A 19,313-nucleotide genomic window follows, 5' to 3' on the forward strand; every position below is an offset into this window, starting at 1 on the left:
CATGCCAGCAATAATACATTGGGTTTAATTAAAGCAGTATTTTTCATCTCCTTCATACATTATTTGGTTATTACTTTGGAATGAGCCAAGGAATTCTTGTATTCCCCCCACTCCCTCCCTTTCCCTTCTAATCTGCTTTTCCCCCTCCTTCCTTTTGCCCTTTTGGTGTCCTTTCCCTCATCCCCAGGGTTTTTAACTTTTTTCGGCTATCACAAAGCTGTTAAGATGAGGGAACCCGGGATTCATAAGGATTTATTCATTCTGGTGGGATTGGCTGCTTGCAGCGGTGGGAGATGCCGGTGGGAAGCGGCTCGATGTTTCCCAGCCGCATCCCGGCCGAGCAGGGCAGGAGCTCACAGGTAGAAAGGCTCCATCACGGGTGGAAGAGAATTTCTCTGTCTCAACCAGCCCAACACCGGGCTTGAACTGGGTTTCTACTGAGTGGTTTGTGCAAGCAGCGGCACAGCGGGGAGCGACGGCTCAGACCTGGGGTCTCGGAGACGCTGTTAGACGATGCAGCTCCTCACTGCAGTGCTCGGATGGTGCCTGGCGGTGAACGAGCCTCACCACCTGCTTTCTTGTCCTGCCATGCCTGCGGGAAGCAGCAGAGATGATGTCCTCCTGCGAGCTAATGCCTCAATAGGAAAAAATGTATTTGCAATGAATATTTTGTTCCGAAACATCCCCCCGCTCTGCTCAACGGGATGCTCGGGGCCGGGCTGAGTTCAGCTGGGGCTGCAGGGGATGTGCCGCGAGTGGTGAGACACACCAATAACACTGTCATTCCTCTCCTCCCCCAGGCCCTTCCCGTCGGAGGAGACCACGGAGAATGATGACGACGTCTATCGGAGCCTGGAGGAGCTGGCGGAGTAAGTGGCCTCGCCTTGTCACGGGGAGGGGACACGGAAAGGGAAAAGCTGCAGTGTAGTTCCAGCAAAGTTGGATAAAATTTGACAGCGGGGCTGGGAGAGCCGGGGACGGCTGCTTTGATCCTCGTGCCAGGAGATTTTTGTGCTCTTACAATAGTCCGTCTTTTCCCATGTCGAGCCCTGGGAGACATCACTTTTAATCGGGTTGAGTTTATGAGTGGCTCAGTGGGGGGCGAAGGGGGCCAAGCCCGCCGGGAGCCCCTCCGCCGGCTCAATCCCGTCCTTCGCTGCAGAACCCCGGGATGTAATTCCTCCTCCCAGCCAAGCGAAGCCGAGCCACTCGCGGGGACAGGGATACCCGTTGCTAACTCAATGCTGGACACCTCCCCTTACCGTCTTTTTGTGGCCTCGTGGGTGCTGGCACGTGGGTCCGTGTCCCCCACGGGTGATTTTGGACCACAACAGCCAGCCCTGGGCAGTCCCTCGCTGCTGGTGCGGTGGCATGCAGGGCGATGCTGCTGGGCTTTCTGCCTCTGTTTTTATCTGGGTCTCTGGTGTCCGCGTTTTGCCGCCCGTGGTGATGATATAACAGGCTTTTAAAAGCAACCTTGAGCAACAGCGTGCACGGTGAAACGCGGGCGCTATCGGAATTCGATGGCAGCGTTCCCGTCGGCCAGGGTTTTGCTTATGAAGCGCCGTCTGTTTCATAGGGAGGGAAAGTCTGTACGAGTGGATATGTGGCTTTATACAGTTAAATATTATTGTTCCACAACATAAATAATAAGACTCCTTAATCCAATGAGTTCCTTATGGCTTCAGTTATTACAAAAGTAAATCATAAATTACTAGTCGAGGGAACGGAGTGCCCTGGAATCCCCCGCTCGCGGTTTGCTCCCAGCAGCTACAGTTTAATAAAATTTCAACTTATAAAGGGATCCTTTCAAGAATAACATTTTTTCCCCCCACTCTCCTAAAGTTCTCAAAATCCCTTTAATATTGGTTTTTTAAAATTCCTGATTCTCACACATAGGCGTGCTTTTAATTGGAGAAAGGTGTGAAGTCGGCCGTGAGCGCTGGTGGGGATGGCAGACTCTCTCCTAGAAATTGGGGTTTGGGGAGTTCGGTGAGCTCGGAGCAGGTTATTCAGCGTTGGAGACGGGTTCCCAGCTTTAACTGCTCCGCTGCCGGCGGCGCAGCTCCCGCAGGGTGTCCGGGTGGAACCTTCCCAAGCTGTTCCTCGGACCTTTGCTCACGGCTGCCAGTCGGTCCCTCCGTGAGAGGGGCTTAGATGCCCAGATCCTGTGCTCAGATGACTTAGAGGTTTATTTCTTATTGATCGCCCTGTTCTCTCCCAGATGGTCTCCAACTCCTAACTTTTCCTTTTTTCCCATTCTTTGCAAAATCCTCTTCTTTACGTCTTTAGTTGGGCCCACTGGGGAAAAGGCATGTGTTAAATCAGCATGGGGATATTGTGCAAATGCCTTCATCCCGCCGCAGCCAGGTTGTGCACGGAAACACAACCCACGGCACGGAGACGTGATTCCCCCGTAACTGTAAAAACCCCAGAAACGCCCCAGAGAGCCCCAAAACACGAGTGTTGCTTCTCCTGCTGCGTGGTGACGCATCAGCAATAGCCCCTCGCTCTCCCTGGGACAAGGAGCGTCTCTCCGTGCCGGACAAGGAAACTTTCATTGGAAGTTTGCCGGTCACAATGGTGCATACTGGGCACCGATGCTGGGCGCTGGCAAACAGTGGGGCCGCATGAGAAGGCTCTTTCTTAGCTGCTGCCAATCTCCAAGCGGCTGAACAAGGGCATCATTCAGGCGCCGGGAATGATTCAGTCCATCCAGCATCTTTGCATTTAATATCGCTGACGATCCAGCAGCCTTGGGAGGATCCAAGTGCATCCGAAATGCTTTCTTGGAGGCAAGAAAGTGATTTTCACAGCCAGCAGTGAAGTGACCCCACGCGTGGAAGGAACCACCGTGGAACAGCACAAGCGGGTGCAGCCGGAGAGACCCCTCCATCTCCGGGGGCTTTTTCCACGTTAACGTGGCACATCTGTGCAGCTCTCCGAGTGATTGGTTTTGCCCTTTGGATCATTTTGGAGGGATACGTGCTCCTCTTCATAAAACCACCGTGAAACATGGCAGTTGGAAGGGCCCAGCCTGCCGTCCCCGCTGGCCTCGAAGGGTCGGGGTGCAGGTGAGGAGGGACAACCCCCGTGGGCTCAGCACCGCCGTGTCACCCCCCAGGAGAGAGGAGGCTGTCTTTGGGTGTTGTGGCGCTGTGATAAAAAACCCAGGAAAAATATTGAGCTGTTTCTAACAAGGCATTTTGGGTGCTGGTAAAAGTGGGTTTTTCTGGAGAAGGCCATAATGCTTCATTTCAACCTTAAGTATGTGAACGGAGCGGTTTGGTGTCCCCCCGGTTTGAGACTTAGGGTGAATTCCTGTTCTGCAAAGCATTCGCAATACAAACGTACTGATGGCAGAGGCGCAGATTTGGGAAGCAGAAGGAACCAGGCTTTGTCCCCGCGATGCTCTGAAGAGCGAGGACCGTCATCCCGGCAGCGAGGTCCCTCTCGGCACGGAGGAGCGATGGCAGCTGGGGACAAAATCCAGCGCCACGGCTGGGAGCGGGTCAATGGCAGCGCCACGAGGGCCGTTTGCGTGTGCTGCAGAGAGAAGCTGTCTGCGGGCAAGCGCAGGGCAGCCGCGGGGCGCCGGTGCGTATAGCGGGTGTTCATGCCTTGGTGAACCCATTGTGCTTTCACCTTTGGGGTGTCGCGGAGATAGTGCTGGGCTGCAGGCAGCTCCCCAGCGCCGGGTCAGCCGTCCAGCGGATCATAGCAGATAATTGCCTGGAAACAGCTATTTATTTTTAAAAAAAAAAAAAAGCGAAACCCGAAAAAACAAAAGAACAATTGGTGATGGAAAGGGGAGGGGAAACTAAAGGGGTATCAGGGGAGCTAGAAAGTTCTCAAATTCCCCGTCCTCAGCCCGCCGGCCCCTCGGTTTGCTTTGCCATCGGCCAGATGGCAGCTTGCAGAGAGCCCGGGCAGATGGCGAGGGCTGGCCAGTTTGCAAGCGGTGCCTGATCGATACTGGGACGCTTGTCCTCTGCTGCCTGATTTATTTCTGTGTGCCCTAACAAAAGTGTTGGGGGGAGTGGTGTTATTTCCAAACCTTTCACGGTGGGGGAGTTGCAGAAGGTCTCCTGCCTGGCCTCCATTTCTCAAGCGATGCGGCGCGTGTGGGCACAGGCTCTGCCAACAGCCTGTCTCCTGCCAAGAGCTTCTTCCTGAAGTTTCTCCTACTTCTTTCACGGCTGTCACCAGCGTTGCCTCCTCGAATCTTCCAAAATAGTGATGTGATCAGCAGAATTTCTGGGGTGCATTAAAAAAAGTAATGAATAGAGGAGCCAAGGTGAGATGATAAGTTAGCTGCCACTTTTCTCATTATTTTTGCTGTGTTGGAAAAACCACACATGCCAGCCACTTAAATAAATGGCTCCGTGGTGCAAGGCACTCGAGCCATAGCACTTGTAAACGTGTCTTTTCTTCTTTGTCACCAGTAAAGATTTTTATGCGTCCTCCTTGTGCCATCTGTAGGATCCTGTTGGTTGCTATAACTGTGTGAGGCTCCTTCTTGGGATGGTAATGTTCCACTTTGGATGGGGAATGTAAGACCTGAGTGGAATAGACGGCAAAAGGCCTCTCTTGCTATTTCCAGACGCATGGCTCCGTCCAAGTACAATCTGGCTAATTAAAACCCTGCAAGATCTGGAGTCCAACGGCTGCACATCTTGCACTCCTTCACCCTGAAACCCAAGCCTGCCAGATGTGCTGCAAATACAGGACTCCGCTTGTCCTCGTCTGACGGAGGCCGTGAATGAGGGGGTTGGTCGGATGAACCGTCTATTTATAGCTGTAAGTGCAGAGTAAGAATGAGAACGTGGAGGATTACTGGGGCGAACTGGAGCCTGGCAGCTGCTGGGCAGCTGTCTCAGGGACCCTGCAAATGTGCGTCCAGCCTGGACCCGGCGGTGGCTCCGAGGTCTTCTGACTCTTAACCTCAGCCACAGGGCTGGAAATTTGGGTTTGTCTTTTGGTTGGCTTATTTTAGCTCCTTCTCTCTCCTCCTGCTCTTTCTTTTGCTCTTCCTGGTGGTTCTGGCTCTTTCATCAGCGGAGCGAAAGCAGCGCTGTGGTTTGGACGGGGTTTTGGTGTGGTGGGATTGCCCCGAGGGCCTTGCTTGGGCTCATCCTGGAATTCTTGAGACTGGTACAAACTCATCAACTTCCCAGAGCAGCTTTTATGGATGAAGAGGTCCTTCAGTGGCCCTTGAGACCTGCAGAGCTTCCCCACTTACCCTCCTCATCCACGGTGTCATTGCAAACGTGGTGTGCAGCATTCCTTCAGCATAGTGGACCTGCTGCAGGTTATTTATCAGGGCATCACGGGTCCTCTGTGCCCATGTGCTGGTGTGGGCAGGCCTGTCTGGAGCTCATCTTCTCCCAAAGCCCAGCTGCAGACTGTGCCCTCTGCTTTGGCCAAGTGCTGAGCTCTGGAGGGCTGGCTCCCAGTGGTGGGAACGGTGGGACCAGTGCCTTCACCCAGGGCGGGGAGGTTCTTCCTCAAACTAACTCAACTTCGGCATCCTATTGGGGAAGACTTCGTTAAAATTTGGCTGTACTTAGGCAACCACTGGAGGTTCCAGCGGTCCTTGAGGAGGCCCCCCGCTTCTACCCCAGCTCACTCCATCGATGTCCCTGTTTGCCCCTTACTCCAAGGCAGCAGGCCGGCCTCGGTCCCTCTGTTCAGGGAGCTGCTCCTTGGCATGGCTGCTGCCTGCTTGGGAGGGCGTTTGTACGGAGTGGGCATTGCCAGGGAGGAAGAGCTGAGCCAAAAGCATTGTTTTTGCCTGAAATTGCCTTAGATATGAAAAGCTTTATTCTTTTTGCTTGGAATGAGCTTTCCTGGCTAGGCGAGATGCTGCCAGCCCAAAGCTGGTTACATCCTTCCTAATAACAGTAATTGCAAATGCTGGCGTTAACTCTGAAGGGTGGATAAAATCCCTATCCGAGACCCAGAGCTGTCAACGAATCTTCTCATCCAGGCAGTAGATCGCAGGCTCTGATACCCACGGGTAACTCGCAGACTCTGCTGCTTTTATTGAAGGAGTAAATTGCTTTTCTTTGTGAAGAACGAGGTGAGGATCTGGCCTTCCCTGCTCAAGTTGTTCAGTCTACGCGTGACATGCTCGGGCTGCTGAGTTTATTGCCTCCCACAGCAGGGGACTGTGCTAAACATGGAAAATACCCGCCCCACTTTCCTTCCCTTTATGGCATTTAAAATTTAGTGTGTTCTTAGGTTGCCACTGGCTGAAATCATCCCGACGCCCATTCTCTGTTTTAACGTCGGGGAGGGTGCATAGTTTCAACTCTGGCAGACAAAATGCGGAGACCGACGAAAATCGATAGGCGCAAAGCAGCGGCATCAGCAGCCGTACGCACGCCGGCAGAGCTGGGCTGCTCGTGGGCTGCTCCGGGAGAGGCTAATCTGCACGTTTCACTGCTCTCCGTAACTCTGGCAGCCTCTGGTGTTTCTCAGAGATGTTCTAGGAATGTATTTCAATAAGTAAGGGTCCGCTGGACATGGGTATCGTTTTAATACCGCCACAGCTGTCGGGGTTGAGCTTCTCTAGTGCCTCTCCCCTGAGCTCTGAAACGGAGGTGTCTTTCTTTTTTGTTGCGTGCTCTAGTGGCAGAGATTGTAGGTTGGTTGGTTGTGGTGGTTTGTGGGGTTTTTTTTTTGTTTGGGGTTTTTTTTTTTTTTTTGATGTGTGTATGGTTGGACTCGATGATCTCAAAGGTCCTTTCCAACCATGAAGATTCTATGATTCTATGATTCTAAATGGCCCCAGGACAAGGCAGTTGTCCCTATTTTTTGCCTGAGGCCAGAAATGGGAGATGGAAAGGGTTTGTACTGGTGTTGATGAGCAAGAACTAGGGCCTTGGCCCCTTGGTGAGAGCAATGAGAGCGTCGAGAGGCAGACGTGACCCCCCATGGTGGGTGCAGTGTTCGTGTCAGATGGCCCTTGGCAGCTCTATGGCCAAATTTGCTGTATTGTCCCTCAGTAGGTCTTTCTGCCCCTTTCCTGGTGGCCCAGAGGAGCTCTGGGCAGGGCCAGGCTGGGCCAGGTCTGTGGGACACCCCTCCTTCTCCAGGCTCGGTCCAGGCAGCCCGTGATTTAGCAAAACCTCCTCACCATCCCACGCTGCCGCCTGGGTTTCTCACAGTGACGTCCTGGTGCATGCCCGTCCGCGGTCCAGGGCTCGTGTCTCCTCGGTGGGGAGAAGCAGAGGGCTTGTCCGGGCTCGGGTCCCCGTGCAGCAACAGGCTGGGGATGGGCGATGGTGGGGTCTGAGGCTTGGATGTGGCTCCTGGTTGTGCTTGTGTGCAGGAGAGCAGGTCCAGGTGATGCTGGGGATGCGGGGCTTCCCGGGGACACCTCGAGGTGCTGTCGTCTTCTTCTGCACGTAGCCCGAAAGAGTCGCGGAGCACTCCCGGTGCTGGTGATGAGCAGCCGTCACGCTGAGCGGGCTCTGCTCCGGCAGCAGCCTCACCGCGACACTCGCCGTGGTCGTATCGCACCCAGCCGGGCACACGCTGCCGACATGAACCCAGCCATACGTTTCCCAACGACCCTTGAGCCAGGGAAATGATGTATGGAGAGACAGCCAGCCATCCGAGAGGTGCGGGCGGGAGGGGAAGATTAATCAGGAACCGGGAGTTACTCGCTCTGGATAAGGAGCGGAGCTGAGAATATAAATATTGGTACAGATAATAACGGTGACGGCGACGCTTGGGAAGGGGAAGATGGATCACCAGCTATTAGTGGGCATTATTACAGCAGCTGCAATGCATCACTCTGGAAGAATGGGACGGATACATCATGCCAGTGTATTTATTTAAAATCCCCAAACTTTTATTAAATAAATCTGTTTTTAAAAATGGAAATAACTGCATTTAGAAAAGAAATAAAGCCCAGTTTTGCAAACAGATGTGCTCTCCTGCTCCATGCCTGTGTGTAGAGATGTCAAGTATTTCAGTTTGAGTACAGTTTTACACCTAAATATATTTGTATGTAATTAATACCCATGTTGAAAGAGGCAGCTCGTAAAATATGTGAACGCTGTTTGATATTCCAGCGTTTCACGCTGTCCCGATCCCATGGGGGTGACTTCAGTGGGAGCCGTTAGCAATCAGCACCTGTAGATCTAAGCGCTAAAATTATTATTGTTAATTGGTATTTATTATGGGTTGAATTTTCAAAAGTGTTGTAAGACTTAGGAGGCCCCGGGGGGGTTAGAAAAGGCTCAGATGACAATTAAGTACCAAACACCGTCACCTTTAAATACAAGTCGGGCACTACCCCTCGGTGACACCGTTAAAGCCTGTGCTTGCAGGGGCATCTCCTAAGAGATGTGGCCAGTTTTGAAAATGTGACTTTTTTGCTGCTTAATTGATCTCTGATGTAGATGTTATTACTGGGCTCCGCTCAGCGCCGTGGCTGAGCATCACCGAGCCGAGCGTCTGGGGAGACTACCTTGGGCTGATCAGGAGAGTCTAAAAAAAATCACCCTGTTGCCCATCAGGGCAGGCGTTGTGCTTCATGGGAGTTGGTGCATCACCAGGAAAAACTGGATCCGGAGGTTTTAAACCTGGACGTGGTGCCGGTGGCCGGAGGGAGGATGGCTCGTGGCTGGACCTGGCGGGCTGAGCTCTGCCCGAGGCTGCTCCAGGCGCTGCTGCGGGTCCCTGCACAGCCCTGGGAGCTCGGCTTGGCCTCGTCACGCTTCCCCCCCTCAATCTGGGATGCTTCTGCCTACTGCGCGGAGCCAGCAGATGATTATTTCCGACCTGCGTACTGCTTTGAATGGACGTGCTCCTACGGCAGTTTTGGGGGACGGAGGAGGGTTTCTTTGGCGTAAGTAAGAAAAAGCAAAAGCAGACAAGAGTGAGCGCAGTGCTTTAAACACGCCAAAACCCAACCCATTAAAATGTGTTCTCCAAGTACGATGTGGTTAAAGTGACTGGCACAAGAGCTGCTCCTGAAGAGGAGAAGCAGGAGCTGAACAGGAGGCTGCGGGCATCTTCGGAGGCAGGTGGAGCCGGACGCAGCGTGATGCTGGACCCGGTCGCGTGCGGTGGCTCAGATGGTCCCCATGCGACACTTGGCCAGTGGGTCCGTCTCGGCCGGGCCGATTAGCGCCGAGCAAAAGCTCCGCAGGGCAGAGCTGGCAGAGCACGGTGGCCTGGGCACGGCAGGCACGCCTGGCACGGGGCTCCAAGCCGCTTCTTGGCTGCGATCCCCGCTCGTGTCGAGCAGTGTTTTGTCTTTTCCAGCCCCCAGCGAGCGGAAAGAGATGTACAGCGGGTACCGATCCAGGAAAAACAGAGACTCCTGATGCAAACAGAGAGCGTGGACTGAACATGTCCATGAGAAGGCTCCGGGGAGACCTTATAGCAGCCTTCCAGTCCCTAAAGGGGGCCTGCAGGAAGGATGAGGAGGGACTCTTGATCAGGGAGTGTAATGATAGGATGAGGGGGAACCGTTTCAAACTGAAAGAGGGGAGATTTAGATGAGATATTAGGGAGAAATTGTTTGCTGTGAGGGGGGTGAGCCCCTGGCCCAGGTTGCCCAGAGAAGCTGTGGCTGCCCCATCCCTGGAGGGGTTCAAGGCCAGGTTGGACGGGGCTTGGAGCAACCTGGGCTGGTGGGAGGTGTCCCTGCCCAGGGCAGGGGGTGGCACTGGGTGGGCTTTAGGGTCCCTTCCCACCCAAACCATTCTGTGATTCTATATCAATGCTGTGGGCCAGGAGGATTTTCTTATTGTCGTGGTTGTCCTCCCTCCTTGGTGCGAGAGCAGTTGTTGTTTTGCCTGATCAAGTGAGGGTGAGCGTACCCTCTTTATTATCACTAAATCGCTCTCCTTCTCGTTCCAGCGAACATGATCTGGGGGAGGATATTTACGACTGCGTCCCCTGTGAAGATGAAGGCGATGATATCTATGAAGATATCATCAGAGTGGAAGTTCAGCAGCCCATGGTAACAATTTATATGCGTGTTTTAAAGCTGTGCCTCGATGGGAGGGGAAGGGAGAGGACTCAAATAAATAAATGAGTATCTGCCAATGACAGGTGATGCTGCGGGGAAGCGAATCGCTTCGCATCCTTCCTTGAAACTGAGCTGCCTCGTGAGAGGTAAAAATAAGCCGAGCTGGGATGGCGCTGGCCCGGAGGGGGTTCTCCGAGGAGTTTCCCAGCCCATCCTGTCATCTGAAGGGGTTTGGGGAGGAGGAAGGGAAAGGGGGAGCTAATAAGCTCTAAAAGATAAGCTAAAAATAGTGATTTGCTGCTGAGCCAAGGCAGCGTGTGTCAGTTCAGCCCTTTCTAGGGCGGGGGGAGCGCGGGGCCTCCATCAGCCAGATGTGCCGCGTCTGCCACCGGTATTTTTAGATCGGGGCGAGCGCTGACAGATCTGTGCGTGCAGGATCCGGCGCTTGTTTGTGCCCGCTGCCGCCTGCCTGCCTCAGGGCAGGTAGATGTTTGCGGCGGAGCTTCCTGGGGCAGCGGGGAGACCCGTGTGGCTTTAGGGACAAGCAGCTGCCCCCCTCCCCGTTCATCATCTCTAAAAGCCCTTTGATGATGGGAACACCCGGGTGTGCAGCATGCACAGCCTCATGGAAGGACTTGCATTAACTCCAGGGGCGCTGGTGGAAGTATCGCGCTCCCTGGATGAGCCAGGGAGGTGCTGGTGGCCCTTGTGTCTCCCCAGGGGTGCTCACAGCCACCCTCATTACCTGCATCCCCAGCACCGAGGAGACGGGCTGCCCTGGCTTCTGCTGATGCGGAGCTGGAAGGGACCTTTCCACCAGAGCATGACTTTCCATATTTTCACCCACGCTCTGATATCTGCCACCCCCAGGCTTTGTTCAGACTCTAATTACTCTCTCCTGGCTGCAAACGGCACCATACATTCCTCCCCATAACAAAGCAGGATCGATGGACAAGTTTGCTGATGGATGAAATCCCTGGAGCGGGGTGCGTGGCTGTGCTGGATGAGGTGCTGGGAAGGCAGGACTTCACCCCACGGAGCCTGGCAGAGAGCCGAGCTGCGCGGCAGCGATGCCCACACGCTGGTTTCTCACCCATCCCAAGCCTGGCTGCAAGTGCCACCAACACCGTGATGGTGGTGGTTGAGGCATTTCATCCCTTAACACCTTGTGTGCAGCCTGAGGAGCTGCCTGCGCACCAAAAACTCGTCTGGATCAAGGAGTTGGGTGCAGAATATTCCCACTGATCCTGCCAAACGTTGCTTGGACACCGGTAGCAAAGCCAAAGTCAGCACAGCTCGTTGGCCACCACTGTTTTTACCGTGTTGCCATCAATTGCAGAAGCCACTTGGCCCACGATCTGGCCCTTGGGAGGGTTTTGGTAGGAATCTCTTGCATAAAAGGCAAAAATGGGGGAAAGCTCCTACCATGTGGGTGCCCTGCAGCCAGGGTAGTGCAGGATTAGGGTCCATGGAACTGGCGATTTTTTGCTGTCCCCTCCACAAAGTTTTATGTTTTCTCAGGCACCGCTGGGCAGTGAGGGAGGCAATGGCTCTGACTGCCTTTCCTCCCCTTCCCTGAGCAAAAAAGTCTGTTTTTAATATGAGCATCCACATATCTGCCTAAATAATGTCTTTTTTTTAAGTTCTGTCGCAATAGCGAGTGTGTAATGCTAACTGGTTTCTTGTTATTTCTGCATGCTTCAGATTAGATATATGCAGGTAAGACGCAGTGATTGCAGTATTGGTTTCCATCCAGCTGAGAGGTCTGAGCTGGGAGCGAACGGGGGTGCACCGAGGGTGTCCGTTCCTGTGCACGGTCGTTAAACCCGATCACTGAACCCCCCCCACCGAGTTCAGAGACCGCACTGACGAGGGCAGCACCTCCCGACACGTGTTTCCAGCTCCGCTTTCCAGATGTAAAACCAAGAGAAGCGACCCCAGGAGTTGGGGCTTTAAAGAAACACGCGTATTATCAGATTTGACCTAAAATCATGAGAATCGGCAACCCCAGCAGGGGCTGTGTATAAGTAACATGTTATTTATGACCCATTTAGGCTCTGTTGTGAGTTTCATCTTAACAAAAAAAACGGGGAAACCCATTTCTCTCTTACAAGAGAGCATTTCTCTCTTATTTATTCTTTAGCTGATGGTCTTTGGTGAAGTAGCTGTAATAAATGCAAAAAATTTAATGCTTGCCATGTTGAAACGTGTTAAACAGTACAGCCAGGGTTCCTTCCTAATTTTGGGGGATAAAAATAGTTTCCTTTAACATAAACCAGTAGCAGCACTCCCCTGACTATCCAAACTTAACACTTGTTATGAATTTGCCATCAGTGAAGGCTGAACTGGAGCTGGGCTCCACCTGAGCGGGCTGCTGGACCCCTCTTCAGGGTATCTGTCCTTGCGTTATTTTTCCTTTTTCTAGAAAATGGGAATGACAGAAGATGACAAAAGAAATTGCTGTTTGCTAGAAATCCAAGAAACGGAGGCCAAATACTACAAAACACTTGAAGATATAGAAAAGGTAAGAAGCGAGCCATCTTTTCTATACCGTCGCCTTCCACATCCTGGCTTGCTCTTGCATTAATCTCGCTGTGTTGGTTCTCGCTGCGAGAGCGGGCAGATGTGCTGAGGCAGGATCGATGCGTTCACATGGAAAATTGGAGGGAAAGGGGGATGCAGAAAACCCATCCTGACAAGCACAAATGTGCAGCCTGGAACTGTCGGAGCCAAACAGCATATTTTTTTTTTCTGATCGCTGCGTATTGGAAATAGGCTGAAAACCATCCCGCTGTGTCCCCCTTAGCCCCGGGTAAGAGACTCCCGCTCCTCGCTCAGGCAGGCCGGTTTTCCCGATAAGAGCCGTATTTGCAGATATCTTATCACTTTGATTGCTGCGGAGTAATTTCTTTATTCTGCGTGTTTTTCGAAAGTGCTGAAGCTGCGCTGGCTTGTCATTGAAACTAATTGGATTAAAAGTACCATTTTGCTGCTTGAATTCATGGGTTTTAATTGGTTTTGATAAATTATTGTTGGGCCTTTCTTCTAAATAAAAATAAAAACGAACACCTCAGCAAGAGAGCGGAGTCGTGGATACGGCCGGAGCCTGGAGGTTGTTTCTGCTCCAAGGAAAGCAGCGGGAATGAAGAACAATAGTGAAAATCATGCTGCCGTTTCCAATCACCCGAACGCTTTTGTTTCCTCCCCTTTTACAGTTATTTGCCTCTGTCTGCTCAAAGTTCCTGCAAAGGAGCGGTGAGCAAAACTGGCACGGTGGAGTAGCATTTCCCATTTTCCGTAAAAATTTACCAATGTACATGTCATTTATGTAAAGAGCCCTTGTTCCTTGGAAACAGCCACAGCCCTTCTGGCTCTGTCTAAAGGAAGAGTTAAATTATCGCTTTAATATCCATTAAAAAGGCTTGCGAAGGCTTAGTAGGGTCTGACGGCGTGTTCTGGGTAGAGGGTCCTGTATTAGATGCGCCGCATCAGGGTGTTCTTTCTTTTTTGCAGTTACAAGTCATGTAGATGTTGCTATTAATATGTATTTGTTCAGAAAGGCATTTCCAATGTAATCACATCATCGGCGCTTTTTTCAAGGGCAAAATTCTAGGGAGATAATCCAAGAGCTGAAAAGATGCTTCCGAGCTTTTTCCCAGCTGCAGCCCAGGACTGCAGCGAGGGGAAGAAACCGCACGCGTTTAAATCCCCCTCCGGCGGATTTAGCAGGAGAGAGGGGTCTGCGCCCCCCGGCCGGGGGTCCTGCACCTCCCCGCGCCTGGAAGGGGGCCATGGGGAGCTCGGGGCAATTCCGGGGGGATTCCTGGCTCCCTCATGGGTACCCAGCACAGCCCAGTCTTGACAAACGTATTGTCATTCGTCTGCCTTTCCAAGTGCTTAAATTCATTAAAACCCGGCTTCCCCCTGCCCAGGTAAACTCAACTGGTAAAGCAGGGAAAAATACCCCCCTTGCGCAAAAAAAACCCTTTCTCGCTCCTCTCCAGTATTTCAATCCCTTTTCCATTTACCTCTTGCAGAACTACATGAACCCGCTGAGGCTGGTACTGACTCCCCAGGACATGGAAGCTATTTTTATCAATCTGGAGGTAACAGCGTAGACATTGCAGTTTAAATCCTTGTTCTTTTCGCGGCAGCTCAGCCGCCTTCCTGCTTAAGAGAAAGCTTTCCGATTTCGCGTTAGATTTGTGCGTTCACCTGTGGAGGTTCAGTCCTTCGTGTGCTGCGGAGCTTGGCCGGGTTTAGGAGATGTTCTTTAACACTCGATTTTAGAGGTGGGGATTATATGAACTCTAAGTGAGAAAACAGTTTTATACGGAGGATGTTCCAGGGCTGGGGCTGAGTATTTTAGCTGTGTTTAGAGATGGTTTGGGCACACCGTGATGGATTTATTTCTACGCTGGCTTGCACGGCTTCTGGGTCGGAGCCTGCCCATCTCCTCCGCTCCCTCCTGACCTGCAAAAGGGACTTTAATAGACATGGAAGTCCTGGGGCATTTATGACTGTATAACCTCCCGGTGGAATTACACCCTGGCCATTTAGGGCTGCATCTCACTAGAATGACTTATTTTAAAAATGGCTGAGAAGAGAAAAAAAAAAAAAAAAGAATGACTGCCTGATTAAGCAGTGAATGTGCATTTCTTTAGGCTCTGTTTGCCCACTCGCTTTGGATGTGTTTAAAGTATCGATTGTTTCTCCGTTTTAGGACCTAATTAAAGTGCACTTCAGTTTCCTGAGAGCCATCGACGTCTCTATGATGTCTGGAGGAAGCAGCCTGGCAAAAGTGTTTCTGGAATTCAAAGAGAGGTAAAGGGAACTTCAGGCAGCTCCAGTTTTAACAGATTGGGGTTAATATTTGCAGGGCCCATCGCAGAGTTCGGAACAGAAACGCCCATCGCAGCAGGCCAGTTCTGTGTCCTCCTCAGCTGGATGCTCTCAGGCAGCTGGAACACAGAACCATAGAATTGCCCGGGTTGGAAGGGACCTTTCAGATCATGGAGTCCAACCATCGACCTAACTCTGACCAAAACCAGCACTAACCCGTATCCCTCAGCACTACGTCTGCCTGGCTTTAAATCCCTCCAGGGATGGTGCCTCGACCCCTTCCCTGGGCAGCCTCTTCCAATGCTTAATAACCCTTTCAGCATAAAAATTTTTCCTAATATCCATCTAGACCTCCCCTGGCGCAACTTGAGGCTGTTTCCTCTTGTCCCATGGCCTGTTCCTTGGGAGAAGAGCCCGACCCCCCCTGGCTACCCCCTCCTTTCAGGGAGCTGCAGAGAGCGAGAAGGTCTCCCCTCAGCCTCCTCTTCTCCAGGCTGAACACCCCCAGCTCCCTCAGCCGCCCCTCACCAGACTTGTGCTCCAGACCCCTCACCAGCTCCGTTGCCCTTCTCTGGACCCGCTCCAGCACCGCAGTGTACATCACCCAATGCCGACATTTAAGCAGCCAAATCCAGCCACAGCCGTGCCAAGTGGCCCAGGGGCAGAGGCTGGGACATCTGCTCTCTGAGCAACCCGGCGAAATCCTGTGGCTCCCGTGGATGCTTGTTCCTGCGAGCCCCTGTCTGCACCCGGACTCTGCTGGGCTCGCAGATCCCGTATGGGACCAGCTGTTCTGGAGGCTGAGCATACAGTGCAGCTGCAGGGATGTATCGGAGGGGATAAATACGGGAATGCTACAGTTATGGCAAGCCGGAATGGAGTAAAACCTCACTCGCCTTCAAGGGTTTTAGTGTGGTCATCTCCTGCCGGCAGCAGCGGGGCTCTGGGGGCCTGTGATGTGGTCGGGTGGCTCCTTCGCAGGGGAGAATCACTGCGCTCGGATCAAAGGGATGGCTCACTCTAAAAAAATAATCGCCTCTTTGGCGCTGCTCTCGTCATGTATTGCGTGACGAATACATGTAAAAGTCGCTTTCGCAAACAATAGATTCTGTGTTTTGGCAGCTGCAAGCAGGAGTACCCCAGAACACAAAGATAAGGTTAATAAAAGCCTTTAATATCCTTAATACTAATCAAAGGCCTGATTCATTGTGGAATCGTGCCAGGGTGTTATTTCGCTGTGATTAAACCAGTGTCTAGACACAGAAATGCCATTCCGAAGTCAATAACTCCAGAAATACCATCTACATTAATAATACACCGTAAGGTCGGCCATTCCATCATTCACAGCGCCTCTTTCTAGAAAGGGATTAAATTTAAAAAAAAAAAAAAAAGTTTCCAAAGAAGAATGCAAATAATTTAAAAATACTCATAAAACTCACTTGATCTCCTAATTCCTGGCTCGGCTCCGTGCGTGCCAGTGCCATCCCTGGGGCTGAGCGGTGCGCGCCGGGAGCAGGGAAGGGACAGGGGAGGAGTGGTGGCGGTGGCGCCGCTCCCCAGGGAGATGCGCGTGGCAGTGCAGGAGCACGAGGCCCGGGTTTGGGCTGACAGCCTGTAAAGAAGTGTTTGCTTGTGTTCGTTTGCCGGTGGGAGCTCAGCAGAGCGCTCTGTGGCTGGTGGGCTTCGTGCAGGCAGGTGACCAAACCAGCCCAGTTCCTAAGGGAGTTTGCAAACAAGTTTTTGAAGGGCCTAAAAACCTTCCTGAGAGGCGAGTGGAGGAGCCAGACCGATGGCTGCGAGATCATGAAGGCAGCTCTGGAGCTACATCCAGCCCGTGGGGGGCTTGGGGACCTCAGCGTTGTGGAAAACGGCTGCTCATGGGGAGTTGTGGCTTGGAGAAGGCCCCAAAACTGGGCTTTCAGGGATGAAGAGTTTGGAGCAACCTGATTAAATAGGCAGGGTCCTTTCCTATGTCGGGAAAGACAATATCGCATTTTACAGCAAGGAACTTGGGGTGCAGGAGAAGAAAGGGAGCTCATCAGCTCTCAGACAGCGTTGTCCCACCAAAAAGGGAATATGGACCTCCGGAGTCCCCGCTCGGTCCCTGTATACAAGACCTTCCTCCATCAAATGTGTCCGTGACAAATAGCTCTCGCTTCCTGGCGCATCCTCGGAGACATCCCGGCCAAATGATGTATTGCTCCTCCGCTTTGCAGAGATGTTCTTTTGGAAGGAAACAGTTTGTAAATCTCTTTCTCTGAAAGCTGGAGTTTGAATTTATGCTCCTGAAGCCTCTTTGAAACTCTCCGCGTGCTGGCAAGGTAGATATTATTGTGCACGTTCAGAAGTTGTCAAGGGGAAAAGGCAGAAGAAGAATCTGTGTTGGCTGGTGCTGCGCCGGGGACCGCGGCTCCCATAAATCTCTCTATTCAATTCTCCGCCGGGGTCGGAGAGTCCCACGTTTACAGAGCGGCACCAGGTCAGGTGCACCCAGATCGTCTCCATCGAGACACGAGGCCCCGGAATAATGGATGAGTTGCAGCGTGTGATGGAATACGTGTCTTATCAGCCACATACAGTTAACGGGAAGGAAGGGGGGGAAAACCCAAACCTGTCGTGCAGGATTAATGAGTGAAATGGAGGAAAAAGGGGGAATCCACAGCAAAACCGCTCTGTTTGTGTCAGGTGTTTAAATTTATAGCCCAGGGTGACTATACAGAGCTTCACTGTGTTTCCAGAGGCTGTGACAACCTTCTTTCCCCAAATTACCCCTCTTGATCCCTCCAGGTCCCTGTGGCCCATCCTGCGAGGAGCAGTGAGCTTTCCAAAACGTGTCCTTGGGGCTTAAGGGGATTCGAAGCCTCTCGTTCTCTGATGTGATGCAAATTGTCACCCATGTCCGTTCTGGGCACTTCTCAAGAATCAAAGAGTTTCTTGCCTTCCTCCTTAGTTGGTGAAATATGCAGAAACCCTCAGGGAGAGGGGCACACATCAGAATCGGTGGTGGCAGTTGTTTTTTGGGCTGTGAGCAGCTGTGACTTGGGGAAACGAAGATTTTTTGGGAGATGAATACATGGGCTTCAGCGAGCTGCATTGGGAAGCGCTCTCAGGAAATGGATTTTTATTGTCATTTGGTCTTGAAGCGTGTCCCTGCTCTGCCCTCCGCGGGCCCTGGGGCTAACGTGGCACAGCCAGAAAACCGGCACGTGGCCATTGGGGTGGCACGGCGCCTATCGAGACATGGAGGGGATTATGGTGATGGTGTAGCCACAAGGAAGCCAAGGTTGGGTCGCAGAGGTTCAGCGCTTGCCCCCTCCTTATGTTTTAGTTAATCCGCAGACCCTCGCTGGGGTCGGAGCTGCTCCTGGGAGAGATGAGCTTGGGCAGGGATGGGGTCCCAGCTCTTCCCTGTTTCTTTCCATTTTTGGGCTGTCGTACCTGGGATGCAGGTACCTCTTGTAGAGCTGCTGGGTAACCTGCTCTGAGAAAAGTCTTTCAGTGCGGAGCTGGGTTTCCCTTTTTTTTTTTGTTTTGTTGTGGTGCTCCGAAAGCACAGCTCTTGGGGAGCGGTGGGTAAATACCTCGCACTGGGGAGCGGAGGGATGAGCCATCGTGTCCCCAAAAACCGGCTCCTCTGGCCACTCGGCCCCTTCTGCTCTCCGTGAGCTGAATCACCCCCACGGGCTCCAGCGCTGGAAACTTCCAAAGATTTAAATGTTAAAGAGCCATGCCGTAAAAGAGTGTTAATACTTTGCTAAGCAGTTATATGGGGGAATAGCTGTTTGCCTTGTCCTTTCCCTGTATATAAGGATATATATCTTTTATAACAGGTTATAACTGCCAGCAAGTGTTTCCGAGTAAATTTGTGATTTCCCCCTCTGCAGGCTGCTGATTTACGGCAAGTACTGCAGCCACATGGAGTACGCCCAGAACACGCTCAACCACCTCCTGGCCAACAGGGAGGACGTCAGGCAGAAGGTGGAGGTGAGCGGGCAGGGGGCATCGGGGCCGAGAGCTGCCCACCTCCCTTGTCCCAGGTTTCGGAAGGATTTGCCGGAGCTGAGAATGGCGTGTTGGGAATGTTTGACGTAGCAGGAGAGGGGAGGGATGTGAGGGTGAGTCTGTGCTGCCCAGAGAGGGAGCAGAGCTGGGGGTTATCTTGTCCTGATCCCCCGCTTGCCCCTTCATCTCCCCAGCAGACACGCTCTCTGTCCTTCCTCCCCGGAGTTTATCCAAAGTTAAACCAAGCCGGGTGACTTTATTTGAGTGGGACTGTGGACAAATTCCTCTTTGAGTCATGCAGGGAGACCCAAAGGCTCCGAGCATCCCCTAGCCAGGAGCCAAGTGCATTTCCAAGGTCACCGCGGCACCGGGGACAGAGGCGAGCCCGGGTCCCCAGGCAAACACCCGGATCACTCCCGTCTCCTCCTTCCCCGGCGTAAAGGCTTAGTGTAAATAGGGGCTGAGCCAGATATTA

The 19,313-nt window shown here is 52.5% G+C and overlaps 1 protein-coding gene across 3 annotated transcripts in view; it reads left to right on the top strand.

Annotated features, from left to right (window-relative positions):
• Positions 1-19,313, top strand: part of VAV2 (vav guanine nucleotide exchange factor 2) — a 155,546-nt gene that overhangs the window by 113,969 nt on the left and 22,264 nt on the right. For all 3 annotated transcript variants that reach the window (XR_012589997.1, XM_074608303.1, XM_074608304.1), the window contains exons 4-9: positions 801-869; positions 9,883-9,985; positions 12,420-12,518; positions 14,032-14,100; positions 14,718-14,818; positions 18,721-18,820. Coding sequence is in view for 2 of the 3 variants with exons in the window: in XM_074608303.1 (XP_074464404.1) it covers positions 801-869; positions 9,883-9,985; positions 12,420-12,518; positions 14,032-14,100; positions 14,718-14,818; positions 18,721-18,820 (541 nt within the window). In the remaining variant the exon portion in view is untranslated. The remainder of the gene's footprint in view (positions 1-800; positions 870-9,882; positions 9,986-12,419; positions 12,519-14,031; positions 14,101-14,717; positions 14,819-18,720; positions 18,821-19,313) is intronic.

This window comes from Larus michahellis, chromosome 15 (assembly GCF_964199755.1).
Source record: "Larus michahellis chromosome 15, bLarMic1.1, whole genome shotgun sequence".
Classification (NCBI taxonomy): Eukaryota; Metazoa; Chordata; class Aves; order Charadriiformes; family Laridae; genus Larus; species Larus michahellis.